At 55.4% G+C, this 18,714-nt stretch overlaps 1 protein-coding gene across 1 annotated transcript in view; it reads right to left on the bottom strand.

The window, feature by feature from the left end:
• Positions 1-622: 622 nt before the first annotated feature.
• Positions 623-18,714, bottom strand: part of PRKCB (protein kinase C beta) — a 116,574-nt gene continuing 98,482 nt past the window's right edge. The window contains exons 13-16 of the mRNA XM_026859391.1: positions 17,589-17,669; positions 17,217-17,324; positions 11,588-11,728; positions 623-2,959 (exon numbers count right to left, since the gene is read on the bottom strand). Coding sequence (XP_026715192.1) covers positions 2,801-2,959; positions 11,588-11,728; positions 17,217-17,324; positions 17,589-17,669 — 489 coding nt within the window. The 3' untranslated portion in view covers positions 623-2,800. The remainder of the gene's footprint in view (positions 2,960-11,587; positions 11,729-17,216; positions 17,325-17,588; positions 17,670-18,714) is intronic.

Here is an 18,714-nt window from a genome sequence, read left to right as displayed (position 1 = left end):
GAAGCGGTTGAAACGCAAGTGTCAGCCCAGCTGGGTGGAAGGCAGCGTCCTCCCGGGACCAGGGGCCGGCATGGAGCAGAGGCGCTGCCCGTCTCGAAGCGGCTGCAGGGGGGGGGTCTCTCTCTTGCAGCCCCAGCACGTGCAGGAGGACGGAGCTGACGGTGGCACCAGGCTCCTGCCCCGCTCCCGGGGGGATGCTGAGCCGACCCAATGGTTCCTGAAGGCCACGTCCACCCGAGCCAAGGTGTGCCAGGAAACACCGGCCTACCAGCCGGGAGCTTCTCCCCTGCAGGAACGCTGTGGGATGCTGCGAAGGGGGATGAGACGTCCCCATCTGCTGCTGGTGCAAAGTGCCACTGCGGTCGCCAGCCCTTCAGAGTGGCCTCTGCTGCTGGCACTGGAGAGGGCGAGCGCTCAGCCCGGCAGCCCTCGGGTGCCCCAAAATCCTCGCTGCCTTCTGGCAGCAGAAAGCTCCGGCACAGGCTGCGATGGGCCGGGGAGGGGGCTCAGGGCAGCCCGCCTCCCCCTGCACGGGGGGCAGCTCCCCCCCAACCCCTCCAGGGGCTCTGCAGGGAAGCGCAGCAAAGCGGGGTTTGCTGATTTCTTACCTTGAATTCTGTCTGAAATTGGTGGCAATTTGGCCTCTGTCAAAGATGATGAATAGCCTGGGAGCAGGCAGGGAACGGCTACATGGATCTGGTAAACAGAGAGAGGGGGAGGCAGGGGAAATTCAAGGCTGAAAATGCTTTCAGCAAAGGGCTAATGGACTCTGGGAGGTGAAGAGGAGTGCAGGAGGGGACAGGAATCCCCCCCAGAACCGCCGCGGCCTCTGAGCCCCCTCCCCGTGCCAGGGCCGCACGAGGATGCCGGGGAGCAGCTCCTGCCCGCGCTGCCGCTCGGTGCCTTCCCGCCGGGTTCAGAACCGCAGCAATTCAGCAGAAGAGGATTTCCAAAGGCAGAAGGGAAATTCTGCATGCACTCGGAAGGGAGGTTAACAGGAACCTGTAATCCCTCTTTAGCTGAAACTGCCAATTGCTTTGAACAGCTGCTCCTCCGAGAGCGCACAGGCAGGGCGGTGAGTCACCGACACACGGCGCTGCCTCGTCGAGAGCCTCTGCAGTCCGCAGGAAGCCGAAGCGCATACCGCAGTTGTCTCTGTTCAGGGCACTCAGAAATCCCCAAGCGGCAGAGCTCCGCTCGCCTCGGCAGCGCCGTCCTCACGCCTCGAACCGTCCTTCCTCCGAGGGACGTCGGAGAGAAACTCCTCGCCCCGTTGGCGTCCGAGCGAGCGGCGTCGCTGGCTGCGCGGCCCAGCTGGCGCGGAGGACACGCAGGCGTTTACTCTCTGCTTGGAAGATGCTCCCAGGACGTGGCACCTCGGTTTGGGGACAAACGCTGCAGAGGACGGAGGGGCCGTGGCTCCGCCGGGGGTGCAGGAGGCTGCGCTGGGACGTGGGTCGCTGCCTGCACTGGTGTCTCTGGGGACCCGCCAGGCCCCCGAGCCGGCATCCCCGAGCGGCATCTCTGCGCCCAGAACTGTAGAAACTCATTATTGCCAAACACATGCAGGTTTCTTTGACATTATTTCTCACTTTTTATTTTATAATCAGTATCGGGAAAAAAAAATAAATGGCACATTACAACTTAAAGCAGATTGATACAGTGACAGCCCACGAACATCTGCAGAATAGTATAAAAGGAAGCTGCATGATTGTTACTGTTTCAAGAGAAATTCATCCTTCCTGAAAACTTCTTCTTTGATGCCAGAAACAAACTTTAGGCCATTTAAATATCTAGCGGCATTTTTTTAAAAGTAGGACTATTCCTCGAAACAAACTCCTTTACAAGCTTCAGATCAGAATTCACAATACTGTTCAACGTTAAATAGCATCCCGTTGGTGTTAATACCATTTTTTGACACATTTAAAGCGCAGGTAATAACTCACTCAATCGCTTTGGCATTTGAAAGAAAGAAAAAAGTTTTGCTATGGAGAACCGATGTCGTGTGGTATTTACTAGGGTGACCATGGGTTCAAAAGCATCTGCAACAGCTCTTTCAAATTTCCCGTTTACAACTGGATGGGCTTCTTCCGAGTTAAAAACCGGTGCTTAGAAACTGCTCAATCAGGAGAAATCTTTGCGAACAGCAGACCCAGCCGCCCCAGCACCTTACGGCTGCTGCTGGAGCCCCGGCGCAGGGAAGGGCCCAAAGCCGCGCACGTACGAGCCTACGGCGGCCAGGGGGGCTGCAGTGGCCTTGGGGCAGCAGGACGGAGCTACCAAAAAAGCCAGAATTGGCATTTCAGCTCTTCGGAGCAAGCGCTGGGCTTCGGGCTTTGGGAGGAGCCGAGAGGCTCGGCCGGCAGCACCCGCACTGCGGGTGCGTGTTCACACCAGGGAAAGGTTTCGTTAAAAACACTTACTTGTCACTGAGGCTAAGAAGGCTAAATATTAAATTTTCATGATTATATTAAAAGACTAGAAACAGGGATGAGCAGAAAGCACATGCTGGAGAGATTTCTCCTCATTGCCACAGCCTGCACCTCTCCGTTAGCCAATGAACCGTTTTCATTTTCTACAAATCCAGTGTCCCAAAAGCACATTGCAGTGCCCACCGCACATCACCCACCCTTCAGGCACGCCCCAGACCACGTGAAGACATTTCTGGCTTTGAAATATGGTCACTCTAGTAGTGGTACTAAAGAAAAACCACAAATGCAAGTTCTGCAATGGAGAATGTCACCACAACAGCAGTTGGGACTGGATGATAGAGATGCAGGAATGAGATCTACACAGCTACTTAGCTCTTGGCTTCAGGTTTAAAAAACTCAGAGTTAACAAAGGAAAATCCTTCGAATTCTGACTGGTCAATGTTCCTGATGACTTCCTGGTCAGGAGGTGTTAAGACGGGTGGATGGCGAGTGAAAAACCGGTCGAAGTTTTCAGCATTGCGTCCACACTATGAGAGGGGAAGAAAAGAACGTATGGTGGGTGGAGAAAGAAGCGTGGGGGACGCGGCTGCAGCCACCCGCCCAGCCTCGCCGCGCGCCGCCGCTTAGCTCGGAGCAGCAATGGCAGAAAAGAAAATAAAGGTGCAAAACAGGCATGAGCTTTGTTAGTCGCAAGGCCGTGGTACCTCATGGCACAGCCGGAGACCGGCAAAACCCTCCGGCTGCGCCATGGCAAGTAATTGCAGGAGAGGAATGAGATGGGAGCGCCATCACTCGCTGCCGTCCCCTGCCTCCGCGCTGCTCTGGACCTGCTCAGGCTGCGCCGCGCTTCTGACAGACCCTGCAGCTTCCCCCGCTCCTCATCCCTCCCTTCTGGGAGGGCTCAGAGCCCCTCCTTGGCCCTGCTCAAGCAGAGAGCTCAGAGCTGCCGGCCCAACGCTTAACCGCAGGCACTTGTGCCCTGGAATGCCCAGGGCTGCTCCGTCCCTTCCCGACGCGCCCATCGGACCCAGACGGTCCGTGCCGGTGGCGGCCGATGCTCTCTGGCATCCCTGGAGTTCTCCACGGCAGCTGGGCAAGGCTGGCTGTCCCCAAAACCCTGCCCACAGCGGCGTTTTCTGCTCTTGCCCCCAAGGGCAGCTAAAGCCAAGCCAGGGCAGGAGTCCAAGAGCGCCGGCGAGCTCTCTGCAGCCGGCAAAGCCAGACCAGAGAGGAAACCGAACGCTCCGGAGTCCGGGCGACCACCGCCCCGGGTGGCCCGGCACGGGGCTTGGAAAGCACCCGAGAGCACCCACGGCTCGGGGCTGCCGTGGAGCAGCGGCCTGGCAGGGCTGCGGGCTCTGCAGCCACAGCGGGGCTGGGAGCAGGGGGACGTGCCAAACGCCTTATTTAATTTTCTGAGCAATCAAAACAAGAGTCCTGTAACCTCCCGTGCTGCAAGTGATGATTCAATGTAACGACAGCACTAGCGAGGAACAGGCGGATGCCGGGTCACTGCAGCAGCTACAGACTGGGCTCAATTACTGCCTGTCACACGCGTGTCACACCGCCACGGCTGGCTCTGCTCGAGGGCTGGCGAACCCGCCCGGCTCCCGGTCTCCTGGGCCTCTCTTCTGTGAAGAGATGCAGAAGGCAGCACCTCTCGGTCCCTCAGTCCTCCCCTTCCAATTCCGCACCCATACGCTTCAAGCGCTGGGACAATTTCTCCTGGCATTTAACTTCCATTTGCTAAGGAAACAGATTTACATTTGTAATCAACATCAGACTAAATATAATAAAATATTGAAGACAAATCCGTGTAAACTTCAACATTTCCCAGCTCCTGCCTCTGCCAGAGAGGAGGTTTCAGGGAGGACAACGTGAACATCCATCAGGCTCCAATGGCATGTTCCTTTGGCAGCTCTTATATGTTCATATAGCGCCAAGTGAGACACTTATTATCCCCAAGTCTCCAACAAAAGTTCAGCGGGTAACATTTGAGTTGATTTAACTCCAGTTACTGCTGTGCTGACGCCTCTGAGCCCGTCCTTCCACCCCGCTGTACCTCTCATATTGCGTAAGGCCACGTCTCAACCTACAGCGCGTTTCTAGTCTGGATTTGTCAAGCTGCTGCTCCCAAGCACGTCTCCTGTCTGTCACCAGGAGCTCAGTGCTAGGTTTCTAACTCAGAACTCAAACTTACTTGGAGGCAGTTTTCCCCCTCCTGCATCTTTTCTCGGCTGCTGTGGCCACACACGCCGCAGCATCAGCCCCACTGAACAGAGCTTCTGCCTCTGGCCCCAGGGCCGAGCCCACAGCTGAGCCCAGGCGAGAGCAGATGCTGCCCTTGCTGCTGAAGGTTACAATACGGTTGCTCTTTTTTAAGTATTTTGATGCAAAAATGAGTCGGTGCCACCCAGGGGAGGAGTTAGGCAAAAAAAAAAAAAATCATCCAAAGACAAACAAAATTCCCCAAACCAACATGCAAACAGAGTGCAAAGCAGTTCCCCAGGAGGGCACTGAAGCGGAGGAGGGCTCCCCAGAATGAGCCTGAGAAGCCTTTTGGTGCAGCCCATGAAGAGCATCGTGTGGTGGGGGAGAACCTGCCCCAGCTGCCCTGGGCCGTGGCCTCAGCACGACGCCGGAACAACTTTGTGGAAGTCCCTGATTTCAAGCACGGGGACCCAAATGGAGAATGACCTCTGCAAAGAAAGGGTGAGGCACCAGAAAACACAGAGCCACGGTCAAATTAACCACAGAAGCCCCGTAAGGAGATGACGGGGAGCCCAGGGAGCAGCCTGGCAGCACACAGCTCGGGGTCCCTCTGTAAAAGCCCGACGTCTCGTACCTTGCCAATCCCTGACCGCTGCACGGGCCCCATCCCGAGGCCATTCTTCACATTTTTTCTTCTCTCTGAGCACCTTATTCTTGAGAGCAGCAGGCAGGCGCCAACTAACGGGGGGTGCCCGTCTCGTGGGCCAGGGCGCAGGAAGAAGCGGCCGAACAGGGACGTTCTGGCGACCTTCCCCTCGCAGCTGCTCCGGCGCTGCCCGGCTGCAGCTCCCGTCTGATCCCAGCCCGCTGTCCCCGCTGGGCCGGGGCGGGGGGGAGCAGCCCCCCAGGCCTGCCCAGGGCCGGGCTGTGGCAGCCGAGCGGGCTTAGAGCGGGCACTGTATCGCTGGAGGGCTCGGAGGCCGGCAGATCCCCCTCCCCAGCGCAGCGGGACAGCAGCGACGCTCAGGGGCATCCAGAAACCAACAGCGAGGGCGTCCAACAACCCCCACCGTAAGGAATCTGACCAGGACCCGTCACAGCTCCAGTTTGTTCGGGAAGAGCCGGTCGTTGCTCCAGACCACGCAGTCGAGTACAGCTTCAGTCTTGCACAAGCGTGGTTTAGACGTTTGACAAGTCAGCAACAGTCAAACACCTTCCCGAAAGCCATCCCGGGAATGTCAAAACAGAAAATAAATTCCCAAAATTGAAGTTGCCAGTTCCACGAAGCCTGGGAGCTAAAATCATGAAACAAAGAGACGGGCTTTCCGGGGCCACGCTGTCACTAGCCTTCCCCTTCAGCACCAAGATAAAACAAACCGTGAGCAAGGTGACCGGGAGAGCCTGGAGTGCTTAAGGTTATGCGCGCAGTACCATGACCACAGCAGGGTTTACCTCCTAAGGAGCCGCTCACCTGCGGAGTTTATCAACTCCCAATGTGCAGGGAAAGCCTTACAGTGCTTTGAACATGGAGCTGTCACTGCCTATGAGCTTCAAGAGATCTTGGTGGAGACATGCAAGGCACTTCATCTGAAATGTCTGACAGCACCAGCCTCCTTTCTGCCATAAAGAAATGTGCTGTCTCTTAAAAAAAAAAAAAATCAAATAAGAGTCACCCTGAAGATTTAAAACTAATCCTTGTGAAATGCTTCATTACTGGGATGGAAAACACAAATATATGTTGAATATGTATATCGGCAAGGAATAATTCTCATCACGATGCAATAAGGCAAGAATATGTGGATGGAAAATGTTAAAAGTTGCCACAGTATTTCACACTAGGCATAGTATGAAAAACTCCACAGTATTTCACGCCCAGCTTTGTGAAGTTTGTAGGCCTTCTGCTCAGATGCACGAGAACTTGTCCTGGTCGGGACACCGATCCACACAGCCTCCTCTGTGGGAACTTCCACATGGATAAAATACACCCTGTCGGGCTGGAAATCGTGTTTGGGTTCACAGGGGCCCCATCCAAGCCCAGTCGCCGGCTCCCCAGGCCGCGACACGCGTCCGTGCTGCCCGTCCCGAGCTGCCCCCGCCGCCTCCCGGGCACGGGGCAGGTTTCATTCCCGGGCCGAGGCCCAGCGCTGCTGGAGTTCCAGACACAAGGTCTGGCCCGTGCGTGTGACAGGAGAGAGCGAGAAGGCTCCAGGCTGCTCCGGAGGGCAAACGGGGGCGATCTGCAGCAGCATCGTCTTTAAAGCTCCCGAAATCCGGTTCCTCGTTAAAGGACGGGAGACATGCTGCATACATTTTTACATTTATCTAAAGCCACGTTGTGAAAAATCTGCCTCATTTCAGCACTGTATTAATGTACAGGCATCACTCCATCCTGAATGGAGAAAGGGGGAGGGTGGGAATTTATCTTACATAAATCCCCAATGTGTCCTGTCTAATATTTATAGCCAGCACAGAATGACTTTTTTTTTTTTTTCCCGAGCTGCAGAAATAAAACTGTCAACTTAGAAGATAGCCTTTTTATTTTATCAGTTTCTAGCTTGATTTCAAATAGAGAAAAAAGGCATAATAAAATATTTTCCATTGATCCCTGAGATGCAATCAAAGATCATAAAAAGCCAAGGATGGCTGTTCTCCTGCTGCGATGAAGCCCTCGCTCCCAGCGCTGAGGGGAAGTGGGGGGCTGAACATGCCCTTGATTTCCCAGTTTTTTGGTGTAAACCAGTGGTACAGCCACAATCCCACTGGCCTCACAGGCACCTCTTGGGCAAGTCTGACCTTCCTGGTGCTGCTCTGGGTTAGAAACCCGTCTCCTTGCCACCTGAGGGAGGATCAGGGCTCTCGGACACTTCTGGGAGGAGACGCCTTGTGTTTGGGGGACTTTGGCTTGAGCAGGACTCTGGGGCCACACCAAGGGCCCCTTTGTGCTGGTCGGGAAACGGGGAACAAAGGTGCTTTTCGTTCATGAGCGTCTGGCTAAGGAAGCCAGAGCCCAGCTCAGGATGCTCCAGCACATTCATCCCTGTTCCAGGCAAAGGCTGGGAGCGTTCCCTGTGAGGGTTTTCTGATGTAGGACCCTGGTTTTCATCTCTCTCCTACGAACAGAGCCAAGCTGCTGCCCCGTATACTGAAAATATTGGCTGAATTATCAAAAGGGAATCTCAGAGAAAGTCTTTACAGGACCCTGAGGCTACCAGAGCAAATCTTGACTCAAGTCTGAGAGGAGATGTTTAACCTTAACACATGCGGCCACCTCCCCAGGGCACGCTCCTGCCCGCTGTTGGCCTCCTCAGTCCCTAAATCTCATCTAATTAGGAAATTCCTTATGCAAACATCTGAACTCACCTTGTAAAGGCTGAAACTAGGGCTGCAAAAACACACATGCACGAGAACCGGAGCTTTTACACATCCAGGTCTGTAAATGGCATTTTAATATTAATTAATTCAAAGCAGTTAGGGGAAAATTAATTTACGCAATTAGAAATTATTAGATTAAAAGCAAATATTTTTTTTTAAACCACTGTCCTGTTGTGAGTACTGTGTGCTGCCATATGATTTCAGTGCTTTCAAAATGAGGAGACTTTTCAAATCGCTAGGCTTTATGTAAAGTAAAGGAGTAATTAGATACCAGAAACAATAATTATCTCAATGAAAGACAGAGAAAGCAGGCAAGTGTAAACACACTTCCCGGGGTAAATGCAGACCCACGAAAGGAATTGTTATGCACAAGCCAAACCACGGAGCAGCCAAGCACAGCCCCATGTCAAAACCGACGAGTTTCTGCACACCGAAGACAACCCAGACCCTGATCTGTCTCGTTACCGTCTCTGTGATAAAGGTTAATCAAGCACAAAGCAGGAAGCAACACGTGAACTCCTGGGAAATTATTTTCAGCTCCGGAACGTAACACCCAAGCCAGGCAGAGGGCCGGAGTCTCCGTTTTCCCGCTGGTGTAAAAGGATGCAGGTTTCTGGGACGTGACGTGGAGCCCGTCCCGGCCACGGGGATGGCGCAGAGAAATTTTGAAGCTTTGGCTTGCAGAAAATCCCTGTAACCTTATCTTTATAGAACCTCATTTAAAAAGAAAAATTAAAGAAACAGACTTAAGCCAAGGTAAAGAGCCAGGCTAGCACAGAGGCCCTGCAGGAAGGGCTGAAGGCCGGGAGCAGCACGCGGCGCCCAAACCCGGGTTGTCGTTTCTGTGCTGCTCTGATCCGCGCTCACAGCTAGCGTGAAAGGAGCAGCATTTTCCAGCACAGATGCACTGCTGTTGAAATATCAGCTATCAGCAGGTACCTGAGTTGTCTTAAATCCTCCCTAAATCCTAAACCAGCTGTGCCTACCTCTCCGTTAATCTCCCTGTCCTATCAAATGTGAATTTTCCCTAGCGCCAGCCGTTGGGTGAGACGCAACGGACGGCAGCTCACCGTCCCCTCCTCGAGGTCCGGCATCGGAAGGATTTTTAAAGAAATAAGATGTTTAAAGCAGGAAGAAATTTGCACGTTTTAAAACATCAAAAACCAGTAAGAAAGCACTTTTAGCAGAAATCAACTGTTTTTAACCGTAAAGCACCACACAGTAAGGCTGTGCCACAGCCCAAGACAAACAGCGTCGCTGGGGATCTGCGCAGGGACAAAGGGCAGGCGCAGAGGAGGGACGTGGCAACAGCTTCGTTAGCAAACGAACCCAGAGGTGGGCAGCAGCAGGAGCCAGGGATTTCAGAGGAGCGGGGTCTCACAGAATAAGCCCCCCCGAAGCCCCGGTGCCTCCCGACAGGCTCTGGCTGCGGGGCAGCGTCCCCCCAGGGCTGGAGCTCACAGGCTCGTGTCTCGGCATCCTCCGTGCACGGGCGGGATCCCCCCCTGAGCCAACAAATCCCGGCGTGTACAAACAGCCCCAAGTGCTTCTGCAGGATCATACTTGGGTTATCAGAGTTAACGACTTCCCAGTAGCGCCTTTCCTACGGCCTAATGGCCTGAAGATCCCTTTCCTTCCGAGGGAAAGGAACGCAGGCAGCGATTCGGGTCTCTGCGAGCACCACCAGCTGCCTACAGCACCCCGGAGCTCCACGTTCCCGAGCCAGACGAGGAGAACGGGACACGTTTCTCTTTGCTGATGCAGAGGGCAGCTCAAGGCCGTGCTGCACAGAAGCAGCTCTCAGCCATGGCAGCGAAAGGCTCCGAGGACAGCACGAAGGCAGCACCGCACAGGAGTTAACTTTGTAAAAACACGTCTGAAATTAAAATACGCGGCGCCAAGCGCACACAGGGCATCGCTGGCAGACCTGGGGCGAGGAGCTGACCTCCCCCTCGGCAGCCGCTGCCCCATCCATACCGTGTGCCGGGAGGGAGATGAGGCTGCGGAGGCTCCTGCCAGGCCCAGCTCACGGCAGGGTTATTCGTATTTGATCAGTCAAGCAAGGAGCTGTAGAAGGGAAAAGGCTGCGGGAGCAGAGAGGCATTCAGAGGGAGCAGAGCGGAAGGAGCTGGGCACCCCACACCAAGTGGATTCCCCCTCCACGATTTCCCTGAAAGCAGAGTTTTTCCAAGCACTGAAGGGGTCCCTTCAAAAGAGCAGGTTTGCTGTAAAGCAGAGGAAAAGCTGACGTGTCCCAGGTTGTTAAGGGCAGCAGGGCAGGGGAAGGCTCAGCTGAATACCCAGAGCCTCCATCTCTAGGCTCCGAGCTGAGATCCAGGATGACGGGTTAAGAGGGTGCAATGTTCCCACCTTGACCACTGGGCAGACATATCAGCTCCTACCAGCCATGCAAACCAGATTTAACTTTGGAGTCCCAGTTTTCTGTAAAACGCCAGCACCCAACTAGGGCACAGCAGCCAACAGGCGTGCAGGAGGTGGAAACTTATGAGTAAGTCCATGCCTTAAGGACCCGGACCACCACAGAGAGACCCAGAGCTGTGAGCCTGCCGGTCCCGACAGCGGCGAGGAGACACAGAAATCCAGGCAGAGATGGCCCTGTCCCCCAGGCTGCGCGGCCACTGCTGCCCGCGCGTCCTCTCTTGGGAAGGGCAGAGAGATGCAGCAAAACCACATCAAAAAAAACACAGTTTGCAGGCTCGTGCCCTCGTGCTGCTTCAGTCTGAGCCTCACAGGCAGCAGGAGATGGAACCCGCTCTGCTCCCCGCCCCGGCACGTGTCACTGCAACGGCGGCAGGACCACGGAGCAGGCAAGCAGTCTCATTTTTTTTTGACAAATAGCTTTCAGATTACTCATGCCTCCACCTCAGCTTCGCTGCTGGCAGCTTATCTCCCCCTCCAGCCCCGCGCTCCCAGCACACGCCGCAGCCCTCTCGCTAGCGGAGCCCATCTCAAACAAGGAGACGAGAGCGAGCAGCCGCGTTCCCCTCGCTGCGGAGCTCCTCTCCCCTCCTCTCCTCCCCTCTCCCCTCCTCTCCTCCCGCACACCAGCCAGGCTCCAGCTTTTCCACCGCTTCACCTTGGAGAGAAACTGTTGAGTGAAATACAGCTCCGTGGCCAATTCAGACAGACTATGGCGCTGAGCTAGATGTTGAAATAAAGTCGAGATTAAAAAGGAGAGAGAGACCTGTTCAGCTTGAGAAGAAGGGAGGAAAAAAGCCAACAGGACGAGCGACCCTTGTGATAACAGACAGACAGCGCTGCAAGGCCGGTAAATCCGTGAGCGAAACGCGGCATTTCTACCCCTGCAAGTCAGAGCCAGACAAGGCGCCGCAGTCCCCCCGTCCCAGCAGGGGTCTGACACGGGCCGCGCCTGAGGAGACGCGATGTTTGACGCAGAAACACGGAACCTCCAGGCCGTGGGCAGGACGAGCCGTGCCGGCACGTGTGCCTGGGCGAGTGCACCCACGGGCCGGGGGGAGAGACCGTGCGGGAGAGAACCCGTGTGCGGGAGAGCGGGAGGGCAGAACCACGCTTCGCGCGGCCAGACTTACAGCCTTTGGCTTGAAGGGGGGCTGGATCTCCTTGCGCTCCAGCTTATCCCAGTCGATGTAGCGGAAGAACGCGTGCTCCTTGATGTCCCGCTCCCCTTCCGGACCACAGCCCAGTCGCTTGGCAGGGTGCTTGGTCATCAGCTTGGAGAGAGGAAGAGAAGAAACAGTCACTCACAGGGTGTCCAGCTGCTTCCCAAAATGTCCACTTTGAGAAGTCCCCAGGGTGCTGTGACACCCCCAGCTCCCATCTCTGCTGCTCTGGGGCTCCAAGCAGAGGACAGAGGGAGAAGCCGGGGCAGCTCCAGGGTCAGGGAAGGCTGACAATGGCTTACGACAGCAGACTAAGCAGATCGCAGGTACACGAGCACCTTTTTCCTCTGGGAATGAAACTGGTTCACCAAGAATTACTGTTGGGTGACGGCAGAGCTCCCCGCACCGCTGCAGCCTCCCCAGCCTGCTACAGTGGGGGACCGGGACGCAGGCAAAGCTGCTGAGTGGTCCCTGTGCTGGGTAGCCAACTTCCCAGCATCTGCAAAATTAATTTTAAAGGCCACTACCCGTTTAAGATGAACAACCTGCCCTCAGAAACTTTCACCAGCCCTAGAAGCCGAAGCCCCACTTCTCTGGCGCCACGGCAGCACAGACAGCTGTATTTCTAACCAAGGAGTCGATTTGGAGGAAGAAAGCACAAACAGTCCATTAAGGTTGTTTATCATCTAAACTTCTCTTCACTGGCTCAATAACAAAAGTGAAATAGGCCACAGGAATTAAGGGCGGCTGTACAAACATTAATATCCTGGGGGCATTGTTCAGAGATGAGACGGAGATGCCAGAGATTTGTAAGACACCGATCAGAACACGAGCCCTACACCTGCAAGGACAGGGCTACCGGATGAAAAGCCGGGCGGTTAAAACCGACCCCAGAGCTGCGCAGAGGCTGCAGCGAGCCTGACTCTGTGTCCCAGGGACGTGGGTCTGCAGGAGTCCCCCCGCTGCCCTCCTGTGACCCCGGGAGGGACAGGGCACCCATGGCTCTGCGGGAGAGGCCACCCCACCAGATGGAAAGCTGAGAAACCACCCCACTCCTGAAAAATAAGGTTTTTATAAGCAAACATCTTCTGACAAGAATAAGCCCATCAGCCCAAGCAGCCGGGCGGCAGCCGAGCTCCTGTGCCCCGAGGTGTGAGCGTTCTGACACGCCAACCCCGCCATCTGTGAGGGCACAGAACAAACCCGCCCAGGGAAGCTGAGCTTTACAAGTAATGCTACAACAGGGAGCTGAAAGCAAGGAAAACCCCCAACCCTGACAGAAAAAACCCCAAACAACAAACGTGAAGGAAGAGCGGAGCTGCTAACCACGCTGCTAGCAAGGAGCACTACAGCCACGGCCAGCACCTGCGAGGGCAACCAGCCACCGAGCGGCTGACGGAGCGAGGCCTCCCTCAGCCACCCCGCCCTGGGAAGCCCGTCAGCAAACACCGAGGGCCCCCCCGGCTCCGCAACCCAGACAAGGGATGTTCCAGCTTCCACAGCGCCCTGGGCACACGGACGGGCGTCTGCCTTGCCACCTCAGGGCTCCCACGGCACCCACCTCGAGGTGAGCTGGGTGCAGCCAAACGGGATCTTTGCATCTCCTGGGCGGGCTCCGGACAGAGCCCTGACAATTCTATCAGGTCCTGCTTAGCTGTGCTGAAGCAGGTGAATAAAAGCATCCTGTGACTCAGTGAGGCTTTGCTAACACAAGCCCCCGACAACACGAGAGCCCGACACGTGCTAAGAAACCGATGGAGTGACTTGGCTGCCACGTCAAATAGCTTCGCTTGCTTTCAGCAAACATGAAATCTGCTCGTGGGGCTTTTCTGTTAACTGCTGACCCTGAACACCCCGACACACCTCCAGCCTCTACTGCCCGGATCGTTCGTGGCCAGGAGGGGAAGCAGGGCTGTGGGGCAGGATCCGTGCCTCCGCCGCAGCTCGCTGCGCACAGAACTGAGCCGTGAAAGGCCCCGAGAGCGTCGCCAGGACAGACGTGAGGTCGCTCCTCGGCCGGGGCAGCCCCGCAGAGCCAGCGACAGGCAGCCCGCTGCCCCGGCCCCACGCACCCCGCTGCGCTTCCCGGCCCCGGGTCCCACCCGGGGGTCAGCAACGCTGCCCAGGCTCCCCCCGAGCGGACCCTCCCCTGGGGGGGAGCCCAATTCCCCCCCGTGCGCCCCGGGAAAGCTTCTACAGCTCTGCCGGCACTGGCTGCACCTCACCCACCGCGCTGCCTCGCAGACCCTGACACCCCACTAAACCCAGCTCGTGCTCTCATCCATCAGCTCCTCCAGCCGCAGCCCAGGTTGGTACCTGCTGCCGTGCGCTGGGAAATCTTCTGCAAACCCCCAAACCCCCCCCCAGGACTGAAGTGTCGTGGTTAAACCCCCCAGAACACAAACACACCCCGAAGTCAGAGCAGCTCGGCCAACTAATGAACCCTCTCTACCTCCTGTACCCACCTGTAAAGCCGAGCAGAGCTGTACCACAGTGCGGTTATTCTCTATTTTCAATATACACACCCAGAAATTAAATTTTCTTGCCTTCCTATTGTGCTTTTATGCACGTGAGCATGAAGGCACCATCTGTTATTGATATATAGGACCCCATAAACATGCAGATTGATTCTCCTGGCTTACATAGGATAATCACTTAGCTTTGTTTGTACTAAACAGGAACAAGTTGATTTAATCCCCTTACTAACACAGCAAAAACCCTTCAGGCTTCTGCAGATAAAGGAGGATGCTTCAGACCAAACCACCTGTAATGGTACGTCCGATGTCTGGAGCTCAGACACAGGAAAGCCCAAGCCTGGGCTCAACCGCTTCGTTAAACCGCAGCGTTATTTTTTGTCTCTGGAGGGCAAGTGGATGCTGTATCTTCAGGGGCTTCATTCACAGCTGCACATTGTGCCCCGAGAGGCAAAGCTGACCCGATGCTCTCTGTCCACGCGGGATGGGAGCACACGGTTTAGGGGCAGCAGCCCCTGCCAGGACCATCCTGCCCGGGCTCTGGCGCCTGCGCCCGCTCGGCACAGCCCAGCCCCAGCTCGGCGCTTCGGCCCGAGCCAGCAAACCCCCCGGCAGGCTCCCACCTCCCCCAAGGCTCCCCCCTCCCTGCGCAGGGCCACGGCACACCCGCACCTCCGAGGGGGCTGCGGCGCTTCTCCCAGGCAGCACGGCCAGCGGAGCCACCGCTCAGACTACCTGTGCGCTTCACTGCGGCAAACGTGCCATTTTCTGCCTCTGCGAGCAGGCAGGGATGGAAGAGGGGGCTTATATTCGCAGACAATCTGTTCACCTGGAAAGGGCTGCTTTGCTCAGGCACAGTCAAACTCCTCCATCTGGGACAGGAAGGGGTGACGGCTTGTGCCAGCGCCCATCTGCACGCGCCCGCACGCAGGAACCGGGAGCCTGGCTCCTGGTAACCAGCCCAGAGCTCAGCTGAGCTCCTGCACCACCGAGAGAGCAGCTCCGGCATCAGCCCTCGGGAAAAAAAAAAAAAATCCAAGTTGACAGCAGAGGAGGGAAATGCTCCATTTGATCTGCTAATTGATGCTGACTGTCAACTCAAGGAGCTGTGTTCTGGTTAACTCTCCATTTTGCTTCCCAGCCAACGATCTCTGATTAACGCTTGTTTCTTGGCTCGGGCCGGTACAAGGCTTTCAGGATCAGATGCTTTTCATCTCTGAGCTGTGCAACAGTAAGTGATGACTGGCACCGGCACGCTGGAGTGAAACCGCGTGGGAACAACAGAATTGTTTTGGAGAGCGTGGCAGTGAAATACCAAACCCATCACATTTAGGAGAAGAGGTTTCTCCAGTTGCTCCTTCTCTGGGTTTGTGCCCTCCTGGAAGACTGACCGTGCACCCACACGAACAGCGCGGCCTCGATGCCCCTGCAGCTCACTGTGATGTATTTCACCGTATTCCAGGGGAAAAACGTAAATACTTCTTTTCCAGCTTACTGACAGTTCTTTGATACCACACATATTTTTAATTAAACTTTCTGCTGTAGCAGTTTGGTGGCGGCAAAGAACGTCATGAGTTTTTATGCGCTCCCCTGGAAGAACAGTTGTACAAAGGGAACCACCACTTCACTGCAAAAAAAATGAAGAGAATTTATAAAGGACCACGCTCTCCATGCGTGGCTAAATGTCCTCCCATGCAGCCTCACATCTCCAGAAGTGAGAAAAGCCGTTACAGCTACACCCAGCAGACGTTTCAGTCATGGTCTCTCCTTGTCTATTTACAGCACTCACATTTGGACTGATGCAACAGCAAACAAAGCCAACAGTGGGATTCATCCCTGTTCCAGCCTCCGCTCCCTCGGGCACGCTGGGGATAACACGTTCAGCATCACCAAGCACCTTCCCGCCCCCCTGCCTGGCCAGGGACACAGTGGACTTTCCCTTTATGTCCCAACTACCAACAGCAAGAGGAGTAAGAGAGGGTGAGAAACTTCCTGGACATTCCCCCGTCGATCACCAGCGTGGATTCTGGATTTTACCACGTTCTGCTGCGGGTGGGTGCCAGGCGGCTGGGAGAGTGTCCCCTCTCCAGCCCCCCGAGGTGTGGGGGGGCACCTGCGCAGCTCCCCGCCACGGGACAGGCCAGTGCTGCTCTTTCACACCAGCTCCAAATCCTGGCAACGCTGGAAAGAGGCTTTGAAATGCCGCAGTGGGAGCGTTAAGCACAAAATGTGTCATTTGTAGACACAAACACTATTTTGAGGTACAGAACATTCAGATATTTTAAATATTAACTATTAAAAGCAAACATTTTTTAAATTCCTACACAAACACATATTTATAGCCCCGTTTGACACTGGCTGGCTGAGATGAGGCTCAGTCCCAAGCAATAACCGCATGCATAACAACATCAGGACCTAGCCAGCCTTTATTCATCACAGCCCAAATTAATTCAGACTGCATTTAAGTCTTGCTTAGGCCCAGTCCATTGAGAGCTCAGGGCACTGGGCGACACAGAGCTTCACCGCAAATTAAAAGATCTGATAATGAAAATACTGCCCTGACCCAGCAGCACTGATCTTCAGGTGCTGCTAAAGGGCGACTCATCAGAGCTGCACGGAAACCTCTGCAGGACGGAGGCTCTGTATGTGATCTCAGGAAAGCTGTTCAGAAATCACATTCATTTTCACTAGGCATCGTTCTTCTTCTCAGGCAAAGATGCACAAAGCTCCCCTGCCCTTGCCTAAGGGGGAGGAGGGGTCTCTGCGAGGTGCCCTCAACTCCCACATCCCATCCAACGCTCCCGTCTCCTCCCGACCTTCACCTGAGACAAGTCAGAGCAGCCCTCCAGTCCCACCCGTGTTTCTGCTCAGTGTAGCGTAACGGCACAGAAAGGATCTGGGGCTTTTTTTTCCTTTGTTTTTAGTACGTACACAGGCGGTAGCACAAGTTGTGGTGCTAGGAGCAGAGAGCACGGGCACCAGAACACAACCCAGTTCTGACAGATTCCCCTCGTGCTGGGCACCCGCAGCCCGACCGGGGCAAGGGGGGCAAGGGCCCCCACACGCGTGGGCCTGCCGGAGGTGCAGGGACAGCACCGTGCCCACTGGCTGCTCCCAGCCCTTACCCCTTTGCAGATGGCCACTGCCTCCTTGGACATGGACTTGGGGTAGGCGACGTTGTGCTCCATGATGGACTGGAAGAGCTCGTCCTCGTCTTCCCCCTCAAAGGGAGCCTAGAGCAAAGCAAACAGAGGGTCAGCGCCACTTCTCGATCCTTGAGCTTCTGTCTGCAGCCACGATCCTCAGGAAACCGGCCGCGCTGCGCGGGGACTCGTGTCTCAGCATGGCAGCCCCCGGGGCTGCGCCCACGGCTTCACCCCCCCGCGTGGAGCAGACACCCCCCCGCCGTGTGCCAGCAGCTGAACAAACTGCCCGTCAGCGTCCGCTCGCAACGGAGCTCAACACCATCCCACAGGAATCAATTAAAATTCAATTACCTGGCCAGCTAACATTTCATAGAGCAGGACTCCAAATGCCCACCAATCCACGGACTTCCCATAGGGCTGGTAAGCAATTATCTGAAAACAACACAAACAGCAGGATTACACTCCCATTTTTAACCTGTTGGCACGACGCAAACTCATTTCAAGCTGCAGTCCACACCAAAAGGGCAAGGTTATTTACTGAGACACCAGTCCCTGAAACGGTGGGAAACCGCGGCTATAAAGAGCGCACGACAGGCAAAAGGTTCAGCAATTTTAAAAAACCATCAGCTCTCAAACACGCAGTAAATATTAGAAAAAAAACCCTAGATTATTCACTGTGATTTGAGACATTCATTCTGATTCAGACAAAATTCAGCATATGCGTTGTGCTGTTGCAGACTCGGAGCAGCAGCCGTTCCTGCTTTTCCTGATGCACTTAGTGATGTTTTTATTTTTTTTTTCCCCGCTGACTTCAGTGCAGTTGGTTTGAAATAACAAGGCAGAGTGTGGCCCTTAGTGGATGGTACGTGGCCCTTTTAAAACAGACTTGCAGCATATGGGAACTCAAACCCCTCTGCATTCCCAGCTGCCAGTTCGCTTTCTATTATTTATTGCAGAGCATCCTTCAGAAAATAACCTAATAACAGCCCTGCCCTTACCTGAGCGCTGTGGTTGCTTTGGAGTTAGGATATAACTTTGTTTTTTTTTTTTTATATTTAAAAATATCAATATTTATTTTGGATAATATGAATTTTTTGTATTTTCCCATGATTTACTCCCGATTTCATGGCCACAGGACCCCGCAGCAGAGCCCCCCCGCAGAGCGAGGCTGTGTCGGTGCTTTGGGGGCACCTGCAGCCGGGGCGGGGGTCGGTCCCTGCCGGCGGGACCCCACGTACGGAGCAGACGGGAGGGACCAGCCCGGGAGGGTCCCGGGGTGTCCCTCAGCCCCGGCTCCGCGGCTCAGCGCCGCCGGTCACCACTCCGCACCCTCGGCCCAGGGTTGCTCCACCGGCCAGCGCCGCCCTTCCCTGCCTTGGCCCGGGGGTCCCGGCCCCGGCCGCGCTCCTGCGGGCACGGGTCACTCTGAGGGGCCTCACGCTCTGGTTTACTCGCTGGGTTGGTGCTGACGGGTGGA

This window comes from Athene cunicularia, assembly GCF_003259725.1.
Source record: "Athene cunicularia isolate RWA chromosome 14 unlocalized genomic scaffold, athCun1 chr14_part2, whole genome shotgun sequence".
NCBI lineage: Eukaryota > Metazoa > Chordata > Aves > Strigiformes > Strigidae > Athene > Athene cunicularia.
Note: the sequence above shows the minus strand (reverse complement) of the source record. Positions and strands in the feature narration are given on the sequence as shown.